This window comes from Euprymna scolopes, chromosome 46 (assembly GCF_053919585.1).
Source record: "Euprymna scolopes isolate OS-2025 chromosome 46, ASM5391958v1, whole genome shotgun sequence".
In the NCBI taxonomy this organism is placed as follows: domain Eukaryota; kingdom Metazoa; phylum Mollusca; class Cephalopoda; order Sepiida; family Sepiolidae; genus Euprymna; species Euprymna scolopes.
Window position 1 is genome coordinate 14,429,134 of NC_136527.1, and position 26,749 is coordinate 14,455,882.

General features: G+C 34.9%; 1 protein-coding gene across 1 annotated transcript in view; it reads right to left on the bottom strand.

Moving 5' to 3' along the window:
* Positions 1-19,026, bottom strand: part of LOC145271102 (serine/arginine-rich splicing factor 1A-like) — a 37,635-nt gene extending 18,609 nt beyond the window's left edge. Inside the window, exon 1 of the mRNA XM_080126647.1 lies at positions 18,792-19,026. Within this exon, the coding sequence (XP_079982773.1) occupies positions 18,792-18,800 (9 nt within the window). The 5' untranslated portion in view covers positions 18,801-19,026. The remainder of the gene's footprint in view (positions 1-18,791) is intronic.
* Between the last annotated feature and the right edge of the window lie 7,723 nt (positions 19,027-26,749).

The following is a 26,749-nucleotide window of genomic DNA, read 5'->3' on the forward strand; positions in this document are numbered from 1 at the left end:
AAAAAAAGAAAAAAAAAGAAAAGGAAAAAAAGAAAAAAGAAAAGGAAAAAAAAGAAAAGGAAAAAAAGAAAAGGAAAAAAAAGAAAAGGAAAAAAAGAAAAGGAAAAAAAGAAAAGGAAAAAAAGGAAAAAAAGAAAAGGAAAAAAAGGAAAAAAAGAAAAGGAAAAAAAGGAAAAAAAGAAAAGGAAAAAAAGAAAAGGAAAAAAAGAAAAGGAAAAAAAGAAAAGGAAAAAAAGAAAAGGAAAAAAAGAAAAGGAAAAAAAGAAAAGGAAAAAAAGAAAAGGAAAAAAAGAAAAGGAAAAAAAGAAAAGGAAAAAAAGAAAAGGAAAAAAAGGAAAGGAAAAAAAGGAAAAAAAGAAAAGGAAAAAAAAGGAAAAAAAGAAAAGGAAAAAAAGAAAAGGAAAAAAAAGGAAAAAAAGAAAAGGAAAAAAAGAAAAGGAAAAAAAGAAAAGGAAAAAAAGAAAAGGAAAAAAAGAAAAGGAAAAAAAGAAAAGGAAAAAAAGAAAAGGAAAAAAAGAAAAGGAAAAAAAGAAAAGGAAAAAAAAAGAAAAGGAAAAAAAAAGAAAAGGAAAAAAAAGAAAAAAAGAAAAGGAAAAAAAGAAAAGGAAAAAAAGAAAAGGAAAAAAAGAAAAGGAAAAAAAGAAAAGGAAAAAAGGAAAAAAGAAAAGGAAAAAAAAAGAAAAGGAAAAAAAAGAAAAGGAAAAAAAAAGAAAAGGAAAAAAAAGAAAAGGAAAAAAGAAAAGAAAAAAAGAAAAGAAAAAAAGAAAAGAAAAAAAGAAAAGAAAAAAAGAAAAGAAAAAAAGAAAAGAAAAAAAAGGAAAAAGAAAAGAAAAAAAGGAAAAAGAAAAGGAAAAGAGAAAAGAAAAAAGAAAAGAAAAAGAAAAACAGAAAAGAAAAGAAATAAGAAAAAGAAAAAAAAAACTCATGCTCTCTACTGATCCAACTTATGACAAAAGAACTATTGCCAGTACCCTCCAGCAAATATGGACAGTTCAATGCTTGACGACCCACGATTATGGCCTTTGGTATGGTTTCAAGTGAGGGCCACATCATGCCACCTCACATCTTCAAAATCAGCTTGAAAGTCAACACCAAAGTGTACGTAGATGTGATTTCCTGTTGCAATCATGTGGCTGCTAGCAGACCCTCGGTGTGGCAGCAGGACTCGATGCCAGCCCACAAATTCAAAGAGACCAAGGCTTGGCTTCAGAAGGAGTGCTACGACTTTGTAACCTTCCTTCACTGCCCCCCTCCCCACCAGAACCCACTGGATTATTTCATTTGGTTATACGTCAAGAACATCACCAACATGACCTCCCACAACACGAAAGCTAGCCCGATCGCCGCCATCCACCAAGTATTCGTCGAATTCCTGCCGGTGCTTGTTGAAATGGCATCCTCCCAGTTCTGGACGTGTATTGAGGTGGTAATTAAATGTCAGCTCGTAATCAATTTACCTGAATTGATTTTTACAATAAACGTTTTAAAATAAAGCTATAAAGTTGTTTTCTTTAGCGTGACAAATTTATCGTTCCACTGTATTATGAAAGTGACCTTGTCTGCGTCAGTCTCAACCAACTGAGAATTTTTTTAATCATTATAAAAATCAATAGAAATAGGAAAGATGGAGTACTGCTGCCACATCTGGGCGGGAGCTGCTAAAAACAGCCTATCCTGCCTTGACAGAGTACAAAATAGACTTTGTGGCTTGGTGGGGGATGCCCTTTTCTCTACCCTGCAACCTCTTTCCCACAGAAGAGACGTAGCGAGCCTTCTTTGTTTTATCGTTATTTCCATGGCAAGTGCTCGTCTGAGCTCCGTTCTCTGGTCCCCCCTCGCCAATCTTTTTCAAAAAAACACCAGACTAGCTGAAACCACAGTCAATAATTTTCCCCACTCTTTATCTATGCCTAAATAAAAACGTAGATCCATGAACAAAGCTTCTTTCTTAGAACTGCACGCCTGTGGAACTCTGTTCAGCTTGCCTGTTTCCCTCCCGACTTCAACCTGGATGTCTTCAAATCCAACACAAACAAATTCCTGATGAACCGCCCGCCCCCAAGTAATGGCACCTTATCAATTCTCCAATACTATTGCTACATTATCCCATTAATTACTGTACACACAATAACCCTTATCCCCGAGTGGCCATTGGGCCTTGATAAGTGGCGAACTCCATGTAAAAAAAAAAAAAAAAAAAAAGAAAAAAAAAAAGGTGTCTGACCAAAAAGTCTCGACTTTGTAACAATTAAGAAGTCACTGGATCAGTTGAATTTATATTTCATTAGCAGGCTGCCTGGCATTGCCCGGTCATAAAGCAGATTTAAATGATAATTTATACAGGTTTTGTATTTATTATTACAGAGCAAATACTCTATTATTATATTGTACCTAATATACAGTGATGATTTCAAAAGTTAAAAAAAAAATAAAAATATGACTTGGGTACCATCAGAATCGAAACTAAAACATTTAGCCCTCTAGCTTTATTCGTTACCATCCGAACTGACAAAATAAGCATATCAAAACTTAATACAGTTAAATGTATATTTGCACATTGCATAGAGAAGCATGTCAAACTACACCTGCCAAGTTTCAATTTTGATTCGGTAGGAGCTATTTTTCTAGCTAAAAATCAAATCGATTTTATTCCACAAGTCCAAATACCCCATATATCAGGTTTCAAATATGGAGACAGAAAACTTCACTTATTATATATATATACACACACACACACTTCAGAAAAAAGTTATTTAACAATCAGTTGGTATGGAAACCTGTGATAAGATTTACAAAATATTACTGGCAGTAATATTCTATAAGCATTATCCCATCTAAATAAGAATTGCTCGGTATACAAGAGAGCAATTAAATTATAGTGATTCAATGAATTTAAAAAAAAACTTTTTTGAAGTGAAATGTTTGAGTTTCATATCAAAGATTTTTATTATTCTAAGCAAGACAAAGAATAATTTAGAAATTTCTAAAGAATTATTTGTCTTGCTTAGGAATAATAAGTCTTTGATATGAAACTCAAACATTTCACTTCGAAAAAGGTTTTTTGAAATTCATTGAATCACTATAATTATATATATATATATATATATATATATATATATATAGTAGCGTTCATCCGTATGTACAACTCTCTTACAGCATACACCAATCATGACTAAACCTGACATGATAATAGTCTTTGACCTAAGGATGGTGCACACCATTATCAAGGTCAAAGGTTAAGGTCATATTTGGTGCAGCTCTTCATAAACTCGGCCACCTAGGGATGGTGGCGCACCCAAACTTGGTGTGCACCATCCCTAGGTGGGGGAGTTTATGAAGAGCCGCTCCAAATATTACCTTAACCTTGAAAAATTAAAACATTACGTTTAATACCAAGAAACGCAGGGTACATCTGCTGATTATATATATATATATATATATATATATATATATATATATATATATATATTTATTAGTAATTTATAAAATATATATGGCGATTAAGCTACACTGAATATTCGACGTTTCATCCACTCTAGGACTCCTCAGGCTTATGAGCTCATAAACCTGAGGAGTCCTAGAGTGGATGAAATGCCGAATATTCAGTGTAGCTTAATCGCCATATATATTTTATAAATTACTAACTAGCTCTACCTACGTATTGAGCACTTTTGAAATAAATACTTAAAGTTTACGCATAAATCTATACTTTCATATATTAATTTTATGTGAGTAAATTAAGTAGTTATATATATATATATCTATATATATATATATATACACACACACACGATTTGTAACTTAATATGAAACATGACCAAAGATGAAGAAGGAATAAAGATTCAGTACCTTTGAAATAAACAATTTATTCGCATTAAACAAACCACATTTCTTTGATGGGTCAGGTGGCCCAAAAAAAAAAACAAAAAAAACGTAGGTCAAAGAGCACTAAAAAGATTTGATTCAAGAATTCCTAAAGTAATTTTATCTGCTCAGGAATAAAAAAGAAATTTAAAAGAAAAAGTTTAAAAATAGGTTCATTGACCAAAAGGAATTTCTTATATGATAAGAGTTTACTAAAATTAGAATTCAATCTGCGTGGCAGTTACATTTTAAAAAATTAGCTAGAGGCTGAATTGTACAAAGTATGCAGTACAGATTTTATGAAATGTAAGTGGAATTCAACAAAATATTCAATACAGATTTTATGAATTTTAAATGGAATTCTATAAAGTATTCAGTACAGATTTAACAAATTTTAAATGGAATTCTATAAAGTATTCAGTACAGATTTAACAAATTTTAAATGGAATTCTACAAAGTATGCAGTACTGATGTCTGTTTAAATGTATGTATGTATGTATATCTGCCTTAAGCTTTCAACAGATGTGACCGATTTTCACAAGATCAGTATCGTTTTGAAGCTCAACCCTTTGGACGAGAAATATTGAAAAATTGGCTAAAATCATTAATTCCTTCACTCTTAACTGTGCACTTTTCTACAAGGAGAGAGTCGCTTTTTTTTCACTGATATGATCGAAAGTCATCCCCTCTTTTCGATCGACTAGCCTTAATTTAAACCTTCGCCACTTCTGGTTTTGGCGATGGTGAAGACATCACTTTCTTTTCCTCCTTTGCGGTACGGGTTTGAGCCTGCTCAACACACACTTCAAACACCCGGGCAACGCTGGGCACCCAGGCTAGTCTAATATATAAAGACAAAATGGGTGTGTGTGTTTGTGTATGTCCACGAAAGACTTTTTGCATCGGTTAGATTCATTTCAAACACGCCCCCCCCTTCAAGATATCAAAGAATTTACTATTGATTTTATATGCCTGGCCATTATGCTTGTGCGGTAATAAAACTTCTCAAATCCACTTGTGATGTTAGGCTGTATAAGGTGTTTACTTCAGTCAAAATTGCTTGTTCCTTCTTTCATCAGATAATTAATAATGATTATCGATACGTATCGAAAACATTCCGATACAAAACCTAGTATATTTGTGTGGAAAAAAAACCAAAAAAAAACCGGCCCAGCTGTTTAGGAGTCCATAAGGAACTACACAAAGTTTAATTGTCTTTTTTTTTGTATTTTTGAGATGAGGTATTTTCATTGATTGAGATTGTCGGACTGACTTCCTCATCTTGGTTGTTATTGTCACAACGTTTCGGCCGTTTTGCCCTCCGGCCTTCGTCAGGTGAACCGTTTGTTAGGAGTCTCGAAACCAATTAGCTAGCTGGAGTCCGAACATGGTACCCCCGTAATAATAATAAAGGGTTGGGTTAGCTAGCTGGAGTCCGAACATGGTACCCCTGTAATAATAATAAAGGGTTGGGTTCGAGACTCCTAACAAATGGTTCACCTGACGAAGGCCGGAGGGCAAAACGGCCGAAACGTTGTGACAATAACAACCAAGATGAGGAAGTCAGTCCGACAATCTCAATCAATCTACACAAAGTTTCCTTTATATAATAGTAGAAATAGAGATTATATAAAAATATTTTTTATGTTCAAACTTAAAGTCTTAGTCTATAAATTGCATAAAATATATGTTTCTATGCCCTAGAACTTTTTATATACACCTTAGATTATAATATACATTACTCCTGATCTTAAATGGAACACGTATATCAAATCTGTTGCCAAGGCCGCTGGAAAAATGGTGGGATCTTTCTATCGATCCAGTAGATATCTCACTGCTGATGCTATTCTCTATCTATATAAGAGCCAGGTACGTCCAAGGATGGAATACTGTTGCCACATCTGGGCAGGAGCTGCTAGAAAGGACTTGTCCTGCCTTGATAGAGTTCAAAATAGACTTCGTAGCCTCGTAGGAGATGTCCTTTTCTCCTCCTTGCAACCTCTATCTCACAGAAGAGATGTTGCGAGTTTGTCTCTGATGTATCGTTATTTTCATGGAAAGTGTTCAACTGAGCTTCAATCTATGGACCCCCCTCGCCAAACTTTCACAAGAAACACTCGTCTAGCTGTAAACACTATCAATAATTTCCCCCACTCTTTATCTGTGCCTAAACCTAAACGTAGATTCCATGAACAAAGCTTCTTTCTTAGAACTGCACGCCTGTGGAATTGTCTTCCGTTTTCCTGCTTTCCGGCTGACTACAATATGGTTGTGTTCAAGTCTAAAGTAAATAAGTTCTTGATGAGCTGTTCCATATAAGTTATTAAATTTACCAAATTTTCATTACTAATGATTACTATATTGACCAACTTCTACTGTACACTCTTTAACCCTTATCCTTGAGTGGCCTCTGGGCCTTGATAATGTGGTGATGCCTTTGTAAAAAAAAAAAAATTAAAAAAAAAATAAAAATCTACGATTTACGAAACGTCGTAAATATTGTTTATCTCACCAACTTTTATCTTACAAAATTCGCGCTGTGAATTCGTTTTTTTTTCTGCTACCGCTATGACGTGATATTTGCCCTAGAAAACCACCTGCCTTCGTGGCATCATGCTATGTAATCAGACAATTAACCTAAAGGCTTCGGGTTTGAGCCTACCTCCCTCCCCAAACTTTTTTTTTTTTTTTTTTTTTAAATATTTAAACAGGGTTATTACTTCGCTTATCATTTTTGTTTTGATTTACCCCCTCCACACACACACCTACAAACACCCAGGCACCCCGCTAGTTTCTACTAAAAATCAAATTAGTATTATGCATCTAAAATTGAGAAAATCGTGCTTGAAAAGTGTCAACACTGTGTGAATATTCCGAAACAATGAAAAATGATTTTCCTTTTTTTTTTTTCTTCTTTAAACAAAGGAGTCACCACTTATCAATGCCTGGAGGCCACTCGAGGATAAGGGTCAATGAGTGTACAGTGGTCAATGGGAAAATGTAGTAATCTTTACTAGTGGAAGTTTGGTAAATTGGATTACTTAAGAGGACGGCTCAAGAATTTGTTCATGTTGGACTAAAAGACGACCATATTGTAGTTAGTTGGAAAGCAGAAAAACGGAACAAAGTTCCACAGGCATGCAGTTTTAAGAAAGAAACTTTGTTCATGGAATCTACGTTTAAGTTTAGGCATAGAGTGGGGGAAATTATTGATAGTGGTTTTGTGAAAGTCAAGATAGAGGGATAGATCATAAAATGGAGCTCAGAGGAGCACTTGCCATGAAAATAACGAAAAAGACAGGCTTGCAACGTCTTTTTTGTGGGAAAGAGGTTGCAGCGAAGAGAAAAGTGCATCCCCTACTAGATTACGAAGTCTATTTTGATCTCTGTCAAAGTAGGATAAGATATATACTGCTGATCAAAAATTTAAGACTAATTAATCTTTAAAAAGAAAACTTTTTTTTAAGGATAGATTTTAAACTCTTCTGACTTAAGGTTACTAATGTTACAATCTAAAAGGTGATGGAAATAAAAAGGTACACTCCAAAAATTTTATTTAAAAATTTGCATTTTTATTAAATTAGGCTTTTTTCCTTTTTTTTTCTTTTTTTTAAAGATTTTTAAGTGGTCTTAAATTTTGGATCAGTTGTGTTTGTGTGTGTGTGTGTGTGTGTGTGTATATATATATATATATATAGGATTAGTTTTTTGGAAAAAGAAATCCAGCAGAGTGCTCAATTAAAAGGAAAATCCGAAATGTAAGAGCGTATTTATATTTTATATATATATATATATATATATATATATATATATATATATATATATATATAAAAGTTTTGTGGTTAAATTCTGAAAAAACAACACAGACATATTCGATTTAAGAATTTATTGCTTGACAAAAGGAATATATCGGAGCAGTACGCTTTCGCTATATGGGAATATCACTTTCTTCCATGGGCCTATTTTCTGCCCACCTGGATTTATAACCCCGAATGACATTGGACTCTTTCCGATAATGGACTACCCAGGTTGTATCAACTTCTCTTTTCGTATAATTTTTTCCATATAATATATATATATATATATATATATAAGCGAGATAAGACACTGATATAATTCAGATGAAAAATCCTGATAGATATTACTTGAAGTAATACTTTAAAGGAGATCCTAGCCCAAAAGGAAAAGCTCAATATTTAAGAATAGAGCAATATATAAGTTTTGTAGTTAAATTTTAAATTCTTCTAAAACAATATAGAGACATATATTCGATTTAAGAATTTATTGTTGGACAAAAGGAATATATAGAAGGAGTTATTTTAATTTCCTTAATCCATGGATTTTCAACAATGGCTCATATCATTAGGGGAAATGAAATGCAGTTAGCAAAATGTTCAGCTGCGAATGGACGCTATTTTGCTTTTCAGTACAATTACTGAAATTAGTTTTTTTGAGTGGTTGTGGCTAATTATATGGAGAAAATTATACGAAAAGCGAAGTTGATACAACCGTGTCTTATCTCGCTTATATATATTTATTTCAGGTCATGTCATGTGCTACTGGTACCATGTAACCCAGTACTACCTGCCTCATGGTCGGGTCACCGGCGACTAAACTGGTTCCCCCACCAGACTTGTTTGGTGAGGAGGGCGGCTAGTCTCCCTGAAGGATTAAAAACAAGACCTTCCAAAGGGCGAATGAACTCTTTTTTTGGGTCAACGGCCAACTAGCACCGTGTATATTTGTGTGTGTGTGTATGTGTGTATTGGGGTGGAGAGGGCTCCCGTAAGCCATGGTGAAGGCAACCTTTCTAGGAGAAGCAAATCTGATTTAACAAAACCATAAAGCGGAAGACCATTACCCGCATTAAGCTGGTCTGCAGTTTAATTTGTTGCTGGCTATCTTGCTCTTGCTTGTTGCTGGATCTTAACATTTTGAACCGAGAGAGAGAGAGACTTAGCTGTCGTACAAAGCTAAGACTCTGTAACATCATATTTGTATAGATACTCCCTCAGCCATTTGGGGCTCATGGATTTTAAATGTCTGAGGGAGTGGCACTCGTCTGACAAGACGTTGCAATCATCATCATATATATATATATATATATATATATATATATATTATAATTTGCTAATGAAAAGATGCTACTAGTGTCCCCTTGTCTCCCTTTCTGGATGATGCTTCATCTAAATTCTCCAGAACTCCCATATGCATTTTCTCTCCTCTTTGCTGTCTACAAATGATCTTAAGATGGGATTTGAGAGATCACTGATGTAGATCGGGAAGAGAGTTGGACCCAGGATGGACCCCTGGGTGACTTAAGCATTAATACTGTGAGCTTCTGATTTCTGTCCATCAAACACTACTTTTATGAACCTATCAGAGAAAAATGATTTAATAATTGAAAATACATTTCCAGTTATACTGTGGAGTAGATCTTTATGCCATAGCGTATCAAAGGCCTTTGAGATGTCAAGTGCAATTGCCCTAGAAAGGAAGCCTCCATCGAGAGATTTGCTAATCCTATGAGATATAACTGAGCACATCTGTAAATCTAGCAAAACGGAAACTATATTGCATGTCACTGAGGTTTTTTTGCTGAGGTTGTTTCTTTATTAGATAAAAACGGAGTGAAAACTACTTTTCTCAATTTTCAATGCATAATACTAACTGAATTTTAAATCGAAATGATTTATATATATATATATATATATATATATATATTGTATTTATTTGTTCACTGTTTGTGGGAAAGAATTCCAGAAAGTGCTCAATTATAAAGAAAAACATTTTTAATACAAGAACTTAATATTCGTATTATTATTCATCGGACTACTGTTCTCATCTTGAGTGTGATTTTCACGTTTCCGTCAATGTAACCACCGACCTTCTCCGGGTGTATCTTGTCGAACTCAGGAATGTTTCTGTCGTACTCAGGAAACATTCCCGAGTTCGACAAGATACACCTGAAGAAGGTCTGAGGTTACATCGACCGAAACGTTGTAAAAATCACACTCAACATGAGAACAGTAGTCCGAAGTATCAAAATAATGCAAATAACCAATCCTCATCTAAAAAATTCAGAAACGAAAGAGCTTAATATTTATTAAAACTGTACAGGTCAGAAAAACGTTGGTACCGTCGGTTTCAAGCCTAATTTAAGGGGGACCAGTTAATGGTAAAAAAAGTATTAAGCTCTCATCAGCCATTGTTTTCTGTTTATTTTACTGTGGAAAAAAAGACAGTATATATTATTTTTATAGCGTTTATTGCTTTTTTTTTTTTTTTTTTTTTTTTTAAATTACATTTTCACCCCAAACAAGGAACATTGCCACTTTCATGTAGAGGGCTACTATCAGGGACATAAGCTACTGGGGTACTATGTGGGGAGTCTGGCAACAAGATGTCGGTTCACGTTACACTTGAACTTCTGCATGTCAGTACAGTTGGGGAAGCAGGAACCCGGCAGGGAATTCCAAAGTCTAGCAGTTCTGAGGAAGAAACTACTGGAGTAGAAGGCTCTCTTGCATCTAGGGATCTCTACTGTGAAGGGGTGGGATTTAGCTGCCTATCGGGTTTGTTGGGGGTATTTACGTCAAGGGGGTACAAGTGCTTGCAGTTTGTCAGAGCATTCTCTGTTAAAGTACTTGTAGAACAGGCAGAGGGATGCTACATTTCGTCGATGGGACAGAGGCTTAAACTTAGATGACAGTTCAGGACCTATTAGGTTGGCGACTCTCTTTTAAACCCTGTCAAGGAGTGAGAAACTAGTAGCAGATGCACCAGCCCAAATATGACAACAATACTCCATACATGGGCAAATGGTGGCCTTATAGAGGTACAGGATACTTTCGGGCGTTAGTAGCTTTCTAGCATGGTAGAGAGAGCCTACCTTCTTCGCAGCAGTCCTGATAATGCTCTCAATGTAATTGTTCCAACTCATGTTTACTGTGAACGTTAGGCTGAGGAGTTTAAAAGATGTATTTTCAGATAAAGTACAATTATAGCTTGTCTGTCCTTATTCATACATATTTTATTTTAATAAGTTTTTTAAGGTAGGTTTTGTATTGGTCTACCAGGCCACAATTATCACTATGGTCTAAGGGAATTTAAGGAAATCTCACCGGTCACGTAACTAATCATGTGACACGTCGGTAAAGAAATGGACAGTAAGTCAGGTAGCAATGAAGTAGAACATTATAACGAGAACATGAACCCCCTTCGTAAAATTTATTAATCTTTTTTTTTTTTTTTTTTTTCAAAATTTATTTCTGCTAATATAATTCTCAATGATAATCGTCGGAAAAAAATAGATAAGAAAAAACATGCATTTTTAGGGAGTGGATAATCACATACAGGTCCGCCCAAATGAACTCGAAATTGTTATATTGAATCGATTAGCTCCAAAGTGTTATCTGATTTGCTAAGCGGTGTAAGGGCAAATTAAACCAGTTTATATATTTTTTTTTTGTGAATTTTCTTTTATCATATTAAATATAAACTTGTGTACTTCCGCAGTTTACGAAGCGTGCTTGCTGGGCGAACATATGGAAGCGGTACACCTTTCTGTATTTTTTTTTTATTTTCGTCATTTTTGCAGTTTTTTTTCAGCAGATTATCGAACGGTCACTAATTTACCAGATTATCAAAGAGTACGAAACAAAAATTCAATATTTAACATTTTTAAGGGGGGATTGGCGGTGCTCATTTCTAATACGTTCCAGTAAATCGATCCCCATCCCCATTTTGGAAGCGTCAACTTTTTTGGCCAAATTTCACAAATTTAGCTTTTTTAGCTTATTTTTTAAATCCAAACAGCTTAAAGAAGAGGCTAAATTCACGAAATATAGCAAGCAAAAAAAAAAAAAAAAAAAAAAAGAGATGTTTCTAAAATAGGGGATCGATTAACTAGAACATCCTATTAGAAATGGAGCACTCCTTAAAAAATGTTAAATTTTAAAAAAAATTTTATAATCTGGTAGATTAGTGGGCCATTTGATAATCCGCTGGAAAAAAAAAAAAAAAAAAAAATGATAATAAAAGCAAGCCGCGTATGCGTGGTCCCCCTCTGGTGCTACATGTGAGATGACGCCACAAAAAATAGTAAAGAAATGATGAATGTGAGAAGTAGGGTTGGATCAAATACAATTGTATTTGTATTTCAATACAATTTTAATGTATTTGCATTTTAACATCACAAGAAAAAGTAATTTGTATTTGTATTATGGCATCCAGGAAAATAGTATTTTGTATTTGTATTTATATTTGAGAGAGAGAGAGGGAAACTTTCGGAGCTCTAATGATAATAAAATGCAATGCGGACATGATATAGAATGTAATGTAGATGTCAAATTTGGAAGGAAATATTTCTTTTCTTTTTGCATATTTTCAGATTTCTTTATTACTTTGAAAAAAAAAAATACTTATATTTGTTTTTGTTTAAATCAGTTATTGTATTTTTATTTGTATTTTTAGACTTAGGAATAAAAGTATTTGTATTTGTATTTTTAGACTTAGGAATAAAAGTATTTGTATTTGTATTTTGTATTTGAGAGAGAGAGAGAGGGAGAAGGAAACTTCCAGAGCTCTAATGATAATAAAATGCAATGCGGACATGATATAGAATGTAATGTAGATGTCAAATTTGGAAGGAAATATTTCTTTTCTTTTTCTTTTTGCATATTTTCAGATTTCTTTATTACTTTGAAAAAAAAAAAGTACTTATATTTGTTTTTGTTTAAATCAGTTATTGTATTTTTATTTTTATTTTGAGATTGAGGAATAAAAGTATTTGTATTTCTGGTAACCTAAACGAAAGTATTTGTATTTCAATTGTTAAAAGTCAGTATTTGATCCAACCCTAGTGAGAAGTGCCTTCACATTTCCGCCAAGTTTCAGAAAAATCTAATGGATGAGGTAAAAGTTATGGGGTAAAAAAAGTGTCATTTTTTGCAATTTGGGGGCATTTGTGACCCCTTTTGAGCTCCTGAAAATGCTGAATCCCAGTGAAAATGGACAAATGGTGCAGTTTCACACCTTAAGACATGTATATTCAAATTCAGCACCATGAAAAACTACTATATAGACGTACATATCAAGTTTTTGAGCAATATGAAAAAAGAAAAGCTCCAAAAAGGCATGTTTTTTTAGCCCTAAAAGTGCCAGAGGGATGCAAACCAGAATTTCGCCAATACTGAATTTATATTAAGAATAATGGCCTCAACATTTTGTCCAAGTTTCAGGAAAATCTAATGGAGGGATCAAATGCTATGGAGCAAAAAGTGTCAATTTTTGCCATTTTTTTTGAGCCCCTGGGGATGCTGAATCCCAATGTACATGGATAATGGTGCAGTTTCAGGCCTTAACACATGTATATTTGAGTTGACCACCGCGAAAAACGACTAAATAGTCAGACATATCAAGTTTTTGTTGAGGAAAAAAAGAGCCACAAAAAGGGGCGTTTTCAGCACTTGGATTTATATTAAGAACAATGGGCTCCACATTTTGGCCAAGTTTCAGGAAAATCTAATGGATAGATCAAAAGTTATGGAGGCAAAACGTGTCATTTTTGACGTCTTTTGAGCCTCTGGGGACACAACGGTAATTTTCGCAAAAAATAAAAAAAAAAAATTTTTTTTTTTTTTTACTTTGCACATCTATTTTAAAGAAATACAATTCGTGGCAAAATTTCAGGAAAAACTAATGAACGGATATCTGGCCATCGTCTGGACGTCACTGAAAACATAGGCCCTTCTCCGATAAATCGGGGGGACCAAAAATATAGATAAGAGGGGCGCCTCCATTTGTGCGCCGCGCGCTGCGAAATAACAGTATTTAGAAACCAATCCTTAACATGAGGAGGGGTTGTTAACTATCCTGTACTTTCACCTAACAATTTAATAATGCATCTAAAATGACTGAAACAATTATGAAATCTCACACTAAGGTACTTTATGTGATTGGCAGGGTTCTTAGATAGGTTTTGTATCGGAATGTCTTCGATAAGTATCGGTAATCAAAATAATCCTATGAAAAAAAAAGGAGCAAGCGATTTTGACCAAAGTTAACACCGTACATAGACTAACATCACAAATGCATTTGAGAAGTTCTATTACCATACAAGTCGAAAAACTCAACATATAAAATCGACAGTAGGTTCTTTAATATGACTGGGGTGCATTTGAAATGAATATTTCTCTTTAGAGCACAATTGCTGAAACCACTGTCAATAATCTTCCCCACTCTTTATAATTGCCTAAATCAAAACAGATTCCATAAACAAAGTTTCTTTCTTGGAAGTGCAGCCTGTGGAACTCTCTTCCATTTGCCTGTTTCCCACCTGACTACAACTCTGATGTCTTCAAGTCCAAAATAAACAAATTCCTGATGAACCGCCCCCTTAAGTAAGACACTTTATCAAATCTCCAAAACTAACGATTACTATGATACGATCTCATTGATTATTGTACACGCAATAACCCTTATCCCCGAGTGGCTTCCGGGTCTTGATAAGTGGTGACTACCATGTAAATATAAACACTGATCCCCCATCTTCCATCAATTGAAATGAATGGCTCTCGTCTTGGGGACGAACTGCAAGCACTTGTGCCCCCACGACGTGAGCACCCTCGACAAACCCGACAGGCTGCTAAATCCTACCCCCACACTGTAGTCTTCCCCAGAACCGATAGACTTTGGAATTCCATTCCAGGTCCCTGCTTCCCCAACTGTAATGACGTGCAGAAGTTCAAGTGTAACGTGAACCGACATCTTGCTGCCCAAATCCCTACATAGTACCCCGGTAGTTGTTGCCCCTAATAGTAGCTCCCTACACCAAAGTGGCAATTTGCCTTGTTTGGGGTGAAAATGTAATAAAAAAAAAAATTTTTTTAAACTAAAAAAAAATGTTTTGACAAGCTTCTGGGATTGACCTTTATTCCCGATCTGAAATGGAACACGTACATCAAATCTGTTGCCAAGGTCGCTGGAAAAATGGTGAGATCCTTCTACCACTCCAGCAGATATCTCACTGCTGATGCAATTCTTTATCTATATAAGAGCCAGGTACGCCCAACGAAATGTTGCATCCTTCTGCCTGTTCTACAAGTATTTTAGTGGTGAATGCTCTGACAAACTGCAATCACCTGTGCCCCCACGACGTGAGCACCCTCGACAAACCCGACAGGCAGCTAAATCCCACCCCCACACTGTAGAGATCTCTAGATGTAAAAGATCTTTCTACTCCAATAGTTTCTTCCCCAGAACCGCTAGACTTTGGAATTCCATTCCAGGTCCCTGCTTCCCCAAGAGTACTGACGTGCAGAAGTTCAAGTGTAACGTGAACCGACATCTTGCTGCCCAAATCCCTACATAGTACTCCGGTAGTTGTTGCCCCTGATAGTAGCTCCCTACACCAAAGTGGCAATTTGCCTTGTTTGGGGTGAAAATGTAATAAAATAAGTTTTTAAAAAAATTAAAAAAAAAAGTTTTGACAAGCTTCTGGGATTGACCTTTATTCCCGATCTGAAATGGAACACGTACATCAAATTTGTTGCCAAGGTCGCTGGAAAAATGGTGAGATCCTTCTACCACTCCAGCAGATATCTCACTGCTGATGCAATTCTTTATCTATATAAAAGCCAGGTATGTCCAAAGATGGAGTACTGTTGCCACATCTAGGCTGAAGCTGCTTGTCCTGTCTTGACAGAGTTCAAAATAGACTTTGTAGCCTAGTCGGGGGTGGGGGGGGGGCACTTTTATCTTCCCTGTAACCTCTTTCCCACAGAAAAGAGGTTGCGAGTTTGTCTCTCTGCTTTATCGTTAAAATACAGGGGAGTTCGAATAGGGAGGTAATTTTCTGTTTCAATTTAAACAAGATGGCCGCAATTTTTCATCAGTTGAAACCATTTTTTATCTGAAAACTCCCATTTATCAACTACAAAATTTCGTCCTAATAGTGTAGGGGTTTGTATTACTGTACACACAGATTCAAAAAAGTTGTCAAAAAACAAATATATAACAAATAAATGTTATCAAAGGCAAGATAAGTTACTTTTCTACCTAACTGGATAATTTTTTTAGTGTTTTTATTTAATTTAACATGTTTGTCAACTAGAAAAACATACAATGTTTACCGATGTATTGGAAAATTGCAAATGGCGAGGGGGGGGGGGCACTCTCTGGTAAACACGGTAAGCTTGGGAAAATGAGTTAAAACTAAAAAAATACACAAAATACTGTTAAAAACCTACCGAATATATGTCCACCTATGTCATGGAACATATTGAGCGAGTTTCTAACAATATTTTTGTTAGTTTTTTAGTTTTAACTTATTTTCCCAAACTTACCGTGTTTACCAGAGTGCCCCTGCCCCGCCATTTGCAATTTTCCAATACATCGGTAAACATTGTATATTTTTCGAGCTGAATAAACATGTTACATTAAATAAAAACACTAAAAAATTATCCAGTTAGGTAGAGAAGTAACTTATCTTGCCTTTGATAACATTTGTTTGTTATATATTTGTTTTTTTGACAACTTTTTCGAATCTATGTGTACAGTAATACAAACCCTAGTGTAGAAACGCCTCGTTATTTTCATGGTAGGAGCTCGTGCGTCTCGTCTGACCTCCAATCTGTGGTGCCTGGTGCCCCCCCCTCCTGACTTTCATGAAAAAAAAACTCGTCCAGCTGAAACCACTATCAATAATTTCACCCACACTTTATCTGTAGCAGTATCAGAATTTTTGTAGGAATTTTTGACACCCCTAACACGAAACTGCGAATAAAATATAAAAATCTCGTAATTTCTCTGTTAAAAATGGGTTATTTATTTTCTTTATACTTCCAACATAAACTATTAAAGTTGTTTTAAAAGTAATAAAAATATTTTTTTTAAAAACAGTAATGAATTTTCCGAACTCAATATTTTTCAATTTTTAAATTTTAAAAATCTATCAAAATTTTTCTATTGATTCTATTTTTACGATATTTTCAGGGTCAATGTGAAATTTTATGTTCTTTCCAATAAACCGAATATAATATTTTAGACAAACGTTTTTTTTAAAATTCACGCCCCCCCCCCCAAGTGTCACCCATTTTCAACTTTCTCTTAAAAAGTAAATTAATTTATGTCGTGGAGTTTTATATATCACAAATTGAAGAGAAAAGGTCAATAAATAATATATTCAAATTTAAAACAAAAAAAAAAAATCCCTTTTTTAGAAATTTACCTGTAAAGTCCGAAGTTTAAAACCTTATTTTATAAGAACACATTGTTTCTTTTTTTGTTTTTTGTTTTTTTAATGAAACAGATAAAGTTTATCTGTGCCTAAACCTAAACGTAGATTCCATGAACAAAGTTTCTTACTTAGAACTGCACTGCACGCGGAGTGCACGCCTGTGAAACTGTTCAGTTTCCCTGCTTTCCAAACGAGTACAATATGGTCGTCTTCAAGTCCAATGTAAACAAGTTCTTGTTGAACCTTCTTAAGTAATCCAATTTACCAACTTTCCTAACGATTACTACGATATTGTCCCATTTAGTACATCAAACCTTATCCTCGAATGGCCTCCGGGCCTTGATAAGTGGTGACTCCTTAGTAAAAAAAAAAAAAAAAAAGAAAAAGGGGGGGGGGGAATTATTGAATTTGAAAATCCTAAATAATACTAAATTACTAAAAATCAAGGCCAATAAACTGCAGATCGGCACTTATTGTACCGTGCTGAAATAACGTTATTTAGAAAGCCGTTCTTAACATGGGGAGGGAAGGGTGTTTTGATACCAATCTGTACTTTCACCTAACAATTTAAGGTACTCATGCATTTTTTGGTACCGAGCTATTTTTTTTTTTTTTTTTTTTTTTTTTTAAATAGTTTTTTTTCAGGTTAAATTCAAGTTTCACGATATCTTTTATTATTATTATTAAATTGTTAGGCGGAAGTACAGAATGGGGTACTAGTGCAGTACTGCAGTGCACTTATGGATCCGAACTGAAATAATACGGTGATTATTTAAAAAGCCATTCTTAACATGGGGAGGGGAAGGTGTTTTGTACCTATTCTATACTTTAACCTTACAATTGAATAAAAAAAAAAAAACTTTAAACTTGAAAATATGACTTAAAAAATAGCACGGATCAGTAAGTGCACTAGCACCCAGAATAGTTACAAAACACCCTCCCCATGTTAAAAATGGTTTTCTAAATAACACGGTAACAAAAATGCACAAGTACTACAATTTATTAGTAAAAAAAAAAATCTTTGTTTCACGATTTATCTTCCTTTGTTTGATCTATCGCCCTTTTTTTTTTTTGTACAATAAATTTAATTTTAGAGTAAATTTTAAAAGTTTCAGATAATTCTTAAAATTTTAAGAATTTATTCAGTGCACCCGGGTGCACCCCTGCTCTACGAAAGAACCAAACATCGTACTTTATTAGATTATAAAACAATATTTAAGTATTAGAAATAAACTTTAAGGTGGGGGAAAAAATAGACAAAATATAAAACTGACTAATAGTTTTAAATTTTAAAAATTATTTTATTAATTAAGTTTTTATAATTTGTTTATTATTTACAAAAAGCCATTTTTTTTTTTTAATAAATAATTTTTTTTTTTTAATAAATAATTTTTTTTTTGTTCGGCTTTGTTATTTACTTTATTTCGCCATTAATAGACACATTTAATCATCAAATAATAAAATTAAATCTTTAAAGATAAACAAAAATAGTTTTATATTTTTTTTCTGTCCATTTTTTTTTTTTCACTTTAAAATTTCCGTTTTTTTTTTATCGCAAAACAAAAAAGTCGTCCTTTTTTTTTTTTTAATTTTTCCTTTCGTAAAAAGAAATCCAAATCCCTGGATAATCCAACTGTTTAAATCCCCCCAAAAAATAAAAACAGAAAATAATTTAAACGATACTCACATAATTCATTTTCTTTTTATAAATTTTAACGGCGACTGATATTTATTTTGTTTTATTTAACTAAAAAAAACAGTAGAGTTCAGTTCCTAAAATTGCAAATGGCCGCTTTTTATATAGCGAGAGAGAAAGACAGAAGGGAGAGAGGAGAAGACGAGTTGCAGTATTAGTAAACGTTTTACAGAGGGTAGGAGGAGTGTGTAAAAGGAATACACAAGGAGGGATAACAAAATATAATGGGCAGAAGGAAGAGTATAACTATAGTAAGAAGTAAACGGAGAAATTTCGGAGGTAAGAGTAGGAGTCAACAAAGTAGAGAAAGGAGGAGGTATTTAATACAATATCCGTTCGCGGACTTTGACAGTAGGAGATCTCTTTAAATCTCTCTTAATTTCTCTTGTATTGTCTCTCTTTGTCTGCTGGTTTCTCGTCTCTACGAGACTTTCACATTTTCTTATTATTTTATTTATGGCTTGTTGAGAGAGAGGCGACGGATCGATTTTTTTTTTAAGCAAAAACAATATTACTTAATTGTCATGTCGAAAATAGTGCTATATAGGTATCTCTTCGGCGGTGTGTAAAACGTCAGCATTGTACACATTAACAGCAACGTCATCATTTCGTGTGTTTGTGTCAATTTCTATGAATGGGCATTCGTGTTATAATGGTTAATGGAAGTAGCGTTTTTTTTGGGGGGGGGGTCTTTTTCTATGGATAAAAAACAAATAGATTTTTAATAACGAACTACACAGATACACAACTACACAAGAGCCAAATACGTCCAAAGATGGAGTACTACTGCCACATCTGGGCAGGAGCTGCTAAAAACAGCCTATCCTGCCTTGACAGAGTACAAAATAGACTTCCTGGCTTGGTGGGGGATGCCCTTTTCTCTACCCTGCAACCTCTTTCCCACAGAAGAGATGTAGCAAACCTGTCTTTGTTCTATCGTTATTTCCATGGCAAGTGCTCGTCTGAGCTCCATTCTCTGGCCCTCCCCTCTCCGGTCTTTTTCAAAAAACACCCGACTAGCTGAAACCACAGTCAATAATTTTCCCCACTCTTTATCTGTGCCTAAATCAAAACGTAGATTCCATGAACAAAGCTTCTTTCTTAGAACTGCACGCCTGTGGAACTCTGTTCGGCTTGCCTGTTTCCCTCCCGACTTCAACCTGGAGGTCTTCAAGACCAACACAAACAAATTCCTGATGAACCGCCCCCTAAGTAATGACACCTTATCAATTCTCCAATACTATTGCTACACTATCCCACTGATTACTGTACACACAATAACCCTTATCCCCGAGTGGCCATTGGGCCTTGATTAGTGGTGAACTCCATTTAAAAAAAAAAAAAAAAAGACGAAAATTAATAAAATAAAATTAATTTTAAAGTCTTCCATTGGAACTTATGTATCTAAAGATAATGTTGCTTACAAGCCTCCGTACTTTTTTGAAAAAAGGCGCAAAATATAAGGATCAACCTCTATCAATTTAAATAATAAAATCCAAACAAATTTTTTAGGCTAATTTTGGATTTGCAATTTTATTATCTCAACAGTCTTATATTTTTTTAATATTGGAAACCTGTTATAAAAAATCTTTGTTGAAACTTCATATCGCGTAATATTGGCATTTAATGTCATTTAAAGCTTTTTATCTGTGAGAAATTCCGTATACGGCAGCCATCTTGTTTGTTTGACTGCCCACGCAGTTATCGTGGTCGGCTGTCATTCGTTTAAATTTGAATGTGTCAGGTGATTGACTTGGCGCGCTTTTGTATCATGCTTTCATTTTTAGTCTACACAAAACTCGGCATCGGGATAGACTCAAAAACCCAGCGGCTCCCACTGGAGGGAGCTAAGACAATTTCTTCATGAACATCAAACAGTTGGTGAACAAAGGACCACATCTCTACAAGCAGAGACAACTTATGCTGCTGAATTTATCCTAATTGAGGATGACATTCCAGAACAGTTCTGCATGTTTATTTACCAAATATTGGATCTTATCTCAATTCATCTTGAGTCCCAAAGGGCTAACATTATGCCTAATTATAGGCGCCAAGTTTATCATGAACATTCATGGATCCTTTCGAGGAATAAAGAACTAACACTCCAACAATAGGAATTGAACTAAAGGCTCCATGCGTATAGAGGCAAAATAGGCCACTGTTTTGCAAATGGACAATACCAGAACCAATAAACTTTCATTGCTGTTACTATATTTTTTTTTTTTTTACATGGGGGTCACAACTTATCAAGGCCCGAAGGCCACTAAGGGATAAGGGTTATTGCGTGTACAGTAATCAATGAGATAGTATTGTAGTAATCATTAGTATTGGGGGTTTTGATAGAGTGTCTTACTGAAGGGGGCGGTTTGTCAGGAGTTTGCTTATGTTGAACTTGAAGACGTCCAAGTTGTAGTCAGGTGGGAAACAGGCAAGCGGCAGAGAGTTCCACTGGCGTGCAGTTCTAAGAAAGAAGCTTTGCTCATGGAATCTATGTTTGGATTTAGGCACAGATAAAGAGTGGGGAAAATTATTGACAGTAGTTTCAGCCCGGCGGGTGTTTCTCGTGAAAGATTGGCGAGGGGGAACCAGAGATTGGCGCTCAGACAAGCACCTGCCATGGAAATAGCGATAGAGCAAAGACAGGCTCGCAGCGTCTCTTCTGTGGGAAAGAGGCTGCAGGGAAGAGAAAAAGGCATCCCCCACTAAACCACGGATGGATCTCGTCTAGGGGAGGCCCCATATTTTGATAAGCTTCTTTACTCCTGGAACCCTTATCCCTATATCCATTATACAGGCCCGTTTTTTTTTTTCATCAGGTCATGTCATATGCTACTGGTACCATGTAACCCAGTACTACCTGCCTCATGGTCGGGTCACCGGCGACTAAACTGATTCCCCCACCAGACTTGTTTGGTGAGGAGGGTGGCTAGTCTCACTGAAGGATTAAAAACAAGACCGTCCAAAGGGATAATGAACATACACACATACATGATGATTGCAACGTCTTATCAGACGAGTGCCACTCCCTCAGACATTTAAAATCCATGAGCCCAAATGTCTGAGGGAGTATCTATACAAATATGATGTTACAGAGTCTTAGCTTTGTACGACAGCTAAGTCTCTGTCTTGGTTCAAAATGTTGTACATACATACATACATACATACACACATACATACATAAAAAAGGGTTCATTAATACATACATATGTACATACATACATACATACGTACGTACATACATACATAAATACGTACATTCATACATACATACGTAAATACATACATACATTTTTTTTTTTTTATTCAATTTTCACCCCAACAAGGCACAGTGCCACTTTGAAGCAGGGGGCTACTATCAGGGACTTAATTAGCGGGGTCATTATGAAGGGAGAAGAGTAGAAAGATGTTTGTTGACATTACACTTGAACTTCTGCATATCGTTGCAGTTGGGAAAGCAGAATCCCGGAAGGGAGTTCCAAAGACCCGCAGTTCTGGGGAAGAAACTATTGGAGTAAAAGGCTTTCTTGCACCTAGGGATCTCTACTGTAAAGGGATGAGACTTAGTAGCTTGTCGGGTTTGTCGGGGGTAGTTACGTCGGGGAGGTACAAGTGTTTGCAGTTCGTCAGAGCATTCACCATTAAAGTATTTGTAGAACAGGCAGAGGGATGCAACATCTCGTCGATGGGACAGAGGTTGAAGCCTAGATGACAGTTCAGGACCTATCAGGTTGGCGACTTTTTTGAACCCTGTCCAGGAGCGAGAGACAAGAGGCAGATGCACCAGCCCAGATGTGACAACAGTACTCCATACATGGGCGAATGGTTGCCTTATAGAGGTATAGGATACTTTCAGGCGTAAGTAGTTTTCTAGCACAGTAGAGGGAGCCAACCTTCCTTGCAGCAGCCTTGGCAATGCTCTCAATGTATCTATTCCAGTTCATATTCCCTGTAAATGTTAGGCCGAGGAGTTTAAAAGAAGTACTTTCAGGTAATGTGTTCTTGGCCATTGCTATTGGTGGTAGAGAAGGTTTCTTGTAGTTATTGAAGGAAACAAGCTTAGTCTTAGCAGCATTGAATGTGACCAACCATTTTTGTCCCCATTCCACTACGGATTGGAGGTCATCCTCTAGTGTTTCTGCCATTTCCTTGGATATGTGTTCATTTGTTTTCCCCTCATATCTGTTATAGAGAGTGGTGTCATCGGCAAATATACCCATCTCGGAAACAATATTATCAGGGAGGTCGTTTATGAATATCAGGAATAATAGAGGTCCAAGGATAGACCCCTGAGGTACTTCCGCATTTATGTCGTATTGTTTGGATGTACGACCGTCAAGGACAACTTTGATTTTTCTATTACTTAAGAAGGATTTAATTACATTATGAATTCTTCCAGTGATTCCATATGATCTAATTTTCCTTAGAAGACCATCGTGCCATACCCTGTCAAAAGCCTTAGATATATCGAGCGCCACCGCTCTACCCTCCCCTGTTTTATCCAATGAACGGTATATACATTCAGAAACTACAGTTAAGATATCTGCTGTTGAACGGGCTTGCCTGAATCCATATTGTTTGTCAGTCAGGAGTTTAGCAGCTGTTAGGTGCTGGACTAGGGCTTGATTAACTAAGGACTCAAATATTTTGGCGAAAAGCGGGAGGAGGCTAATGGGGCGATAATTTAGTGGGTCAGTTCTTTCACCAGAATTCTTGAAGACTGGTACCACAGAGGCGGTTTTCCAGCAGTCGGGAAAACAAGATTCGTTAAGGCATTTATTGTAAAGTTTGGAGAGAACTGGAGCAACCTCGGCAGAGCATTTTTTTAATAGCACAGCCGCGATGAGATCTGGTCCACACGCTTTTGAGGTGTCTAGGTTTTTTATAATAGCATGTACCTGAGAAGTGGTGATTTTCAAATCGTCTAGTGAGGCGTCTGTTCACAGAGGAAAATCAGGGAGTGAGTGGTGTACCGAGTTCAGTGTGGAGTTTGAGGCAAACCGACTGGCAAGCAGATTAGCCTTGTCAGTTGCTGTGCAAGCAACCTTATGATCGTTTGATAGTGGGGGAATAGTTGACTGTCCATTATTTACTACGCTGTTGTAGATTTTCCATCCATACATACATATATACATACGTACATACATACATACATACGTATGTACATACATATGTACATACATACATATATACATACATGCATACATACATACACACATACATACATATATACATACATACACGCATACATACATACATACGTACAAAAATACATATATACATACATACGTACATACACACATACATACGTACATACATACATACATGCATGCAAACATACATACATACATACATGCATGCATTTAAATAGACAGATGAGACTTATATTATAGACTAGTGAGGGTGCCACTATCCCATTGATTACTGTACACAAAATAAACCCTATCCCCGAGTGGCTTCTGGGCCTTGATAAGTGGTAACCTTCATGTAAAAAAAAAATACACACTAACATTGCCTTTTATATATAGAGATAAATAGTATTTATAATTTTTTTGTCTGTCAAATAATTTACACCGTTAAACTACACATTTACCACCAAAACAAAAAGCTAAATGGAGGCCATCTAGAACATATGCTGTAGAATGGAGAAAAACAGGCCAAAGACCCTAGTGCTTTGATGCGATGTTTTGAATATAATAAACTAGTTATGACCAAAGTTTCATTTCATTCGGACAAAACACTAAGAAACGGGGCCCAATTAGAGCTGGGGCCCGTTCTTATTGGGGGGGGGGTCACCCTGTGTTACTTGTTCTCATCTTGAGTGTTATTTGTGCAACGTTTCAGTCGGGTTGTCCTCAAACATGTTGGTTGTTGTTTGGAAAAAAAAACAAAACAGCAACTAACATGCCTGAAGACGGTCGAAGGACAATCCGATCAAAACGTTACACAAATAACACTCAAGATAAGAACAATAGTCTGATCAATACAAGTAATGTAAACATCGTGTTTTTAGGCTATGCATGTTAGACACCATTACGATGTAATCTAAAATATGCTTTCTGAGTTATGTAAGTTGTAGTCAGGTGGGAAACAGGCAAACGGAAGCGAGTTCCACAGGTGCGCATTTCTAAAAGAAGCTTTGTTCATGGAATCTACATTTTGATTTAGGCACAGATAAAGAATGGGGAAAATTATTGACAGTGGTTTCAGCTAGACAGATGTTTTTCGTGAAAGATTATCAAGGGCGGACCAGAGATTGGAGTTCAGACGAGCACTTGCCATGGAAAAAAAATAAATAAATAAAACGGAAAATTGTCAAACAAAAAAATGCTGTGCTGTTTAACAACATATGTTTAAAGGAGAATATGCTGCCTAAATATACACAATATATATATATATATATATATATATATATATATATATATATATATATATATATATATATATTAAGTAATGTGATTTATAATTTAAAATTTAAAAATCAAATTTTAATTAAATTAGAAATCCGTTTCATAAGAAGGAACAACAACAAAATCAATTATCTGTACGATCGTTTCGGAAAACAATGCTTTTTATTGTGGTATACATCAAGTTATGTAGAATAATTATATATATATTCCGAAACGATCGTACAGATAATTGATTTTGTTGTTGTTCCTTCTTATGAAACGGATTTTTAATTTAATTAAAATTTGATTTTTAAATTTTAAATTATAAATCACATTACTTAATATTGAATTAGCTCTAGGACATTTAACTATCGAGCTTATTATATATCTAAATTACAACGAGCACTTTCTATTTCCTGTATTTTAATTAAACTAGTAATTTCACTGTTACATTAAAATACACTTAGCTCTTTAGACTATTGTTCTAATCTCCTTTAAATTATATATATATATATATATATATATACATTAAAATACACTCAGCTCTTTAGACTATTGTTCTAATCTCCTCTCTCTCTCTCTCTCTCTCTCTCTCTCTATATATATATATATATATATATATATATATATATATATATATATATATATATACGTACAGTGAGGTGCATATTACGTCAAGGGTGTGAGTTCCAGAAGAAGAGAAAAAAAAAGAAAACTACATACTGAGGATGGAGTTTAGCTCCGAAATATACTTATGTTATAAATTTCAAACAAGTAAAATATTTGTTTATTTTTCTTAATATTACGTTGTGATTTGGCTTTCAAGCGCATTTTGATGCGTATTTTATTTTATGTTCTTTATTGTTTATTGTTTATTACGCTGTCCCAACTACAGCCAATGACCTTCGACCTTGTAGAGGAGTAGGATATATAAATTTTTTATTTTATTTTATATATATATATATATATATATATATATATATATATATATATATATATATGTTGTTAAACAGCACAGCATTTTCTTGTTTGACAATTTTCCGTTTTATTTTTTCCAGTTTTCGAATAAAACTTCTGGAACTCACACCCTTGACGTTAATCTTGTGTTACCAACGTACAGTTCTAAAATTTCAAAATACAACCGCTGAAAACAACGCGCGGATCTTTAAACTCGACAAAATACTGTTAGAAACTCACTCAATATATGTTACCGTGACATAAGTTGACATGTATCCGGTGGGTTTATAATAGTATTTTATCTAGTATTTTATTTATGACGCCTTTTCCCAAACTTACTGGGTTAAAAAGAGAGTCGGGCGCCATTTTGAATTTTCCAATACATCGGTAAACACAGTATGTTTTGCGAGCTGAATAAACATGTTACATTAAATAAAAACACTAAAAACTTATCCAGTTAAGTAGAAAAGTAACTTATCTTGCCTTTGATAACATTTATTTGTTATATATTTGTTTTTTGACAACTTTTTCGAATCTATGTGTACAGTAATACAAACTGAATAAACATGTTACATTAAATAAAAACACTGAAAACATATGTGTACA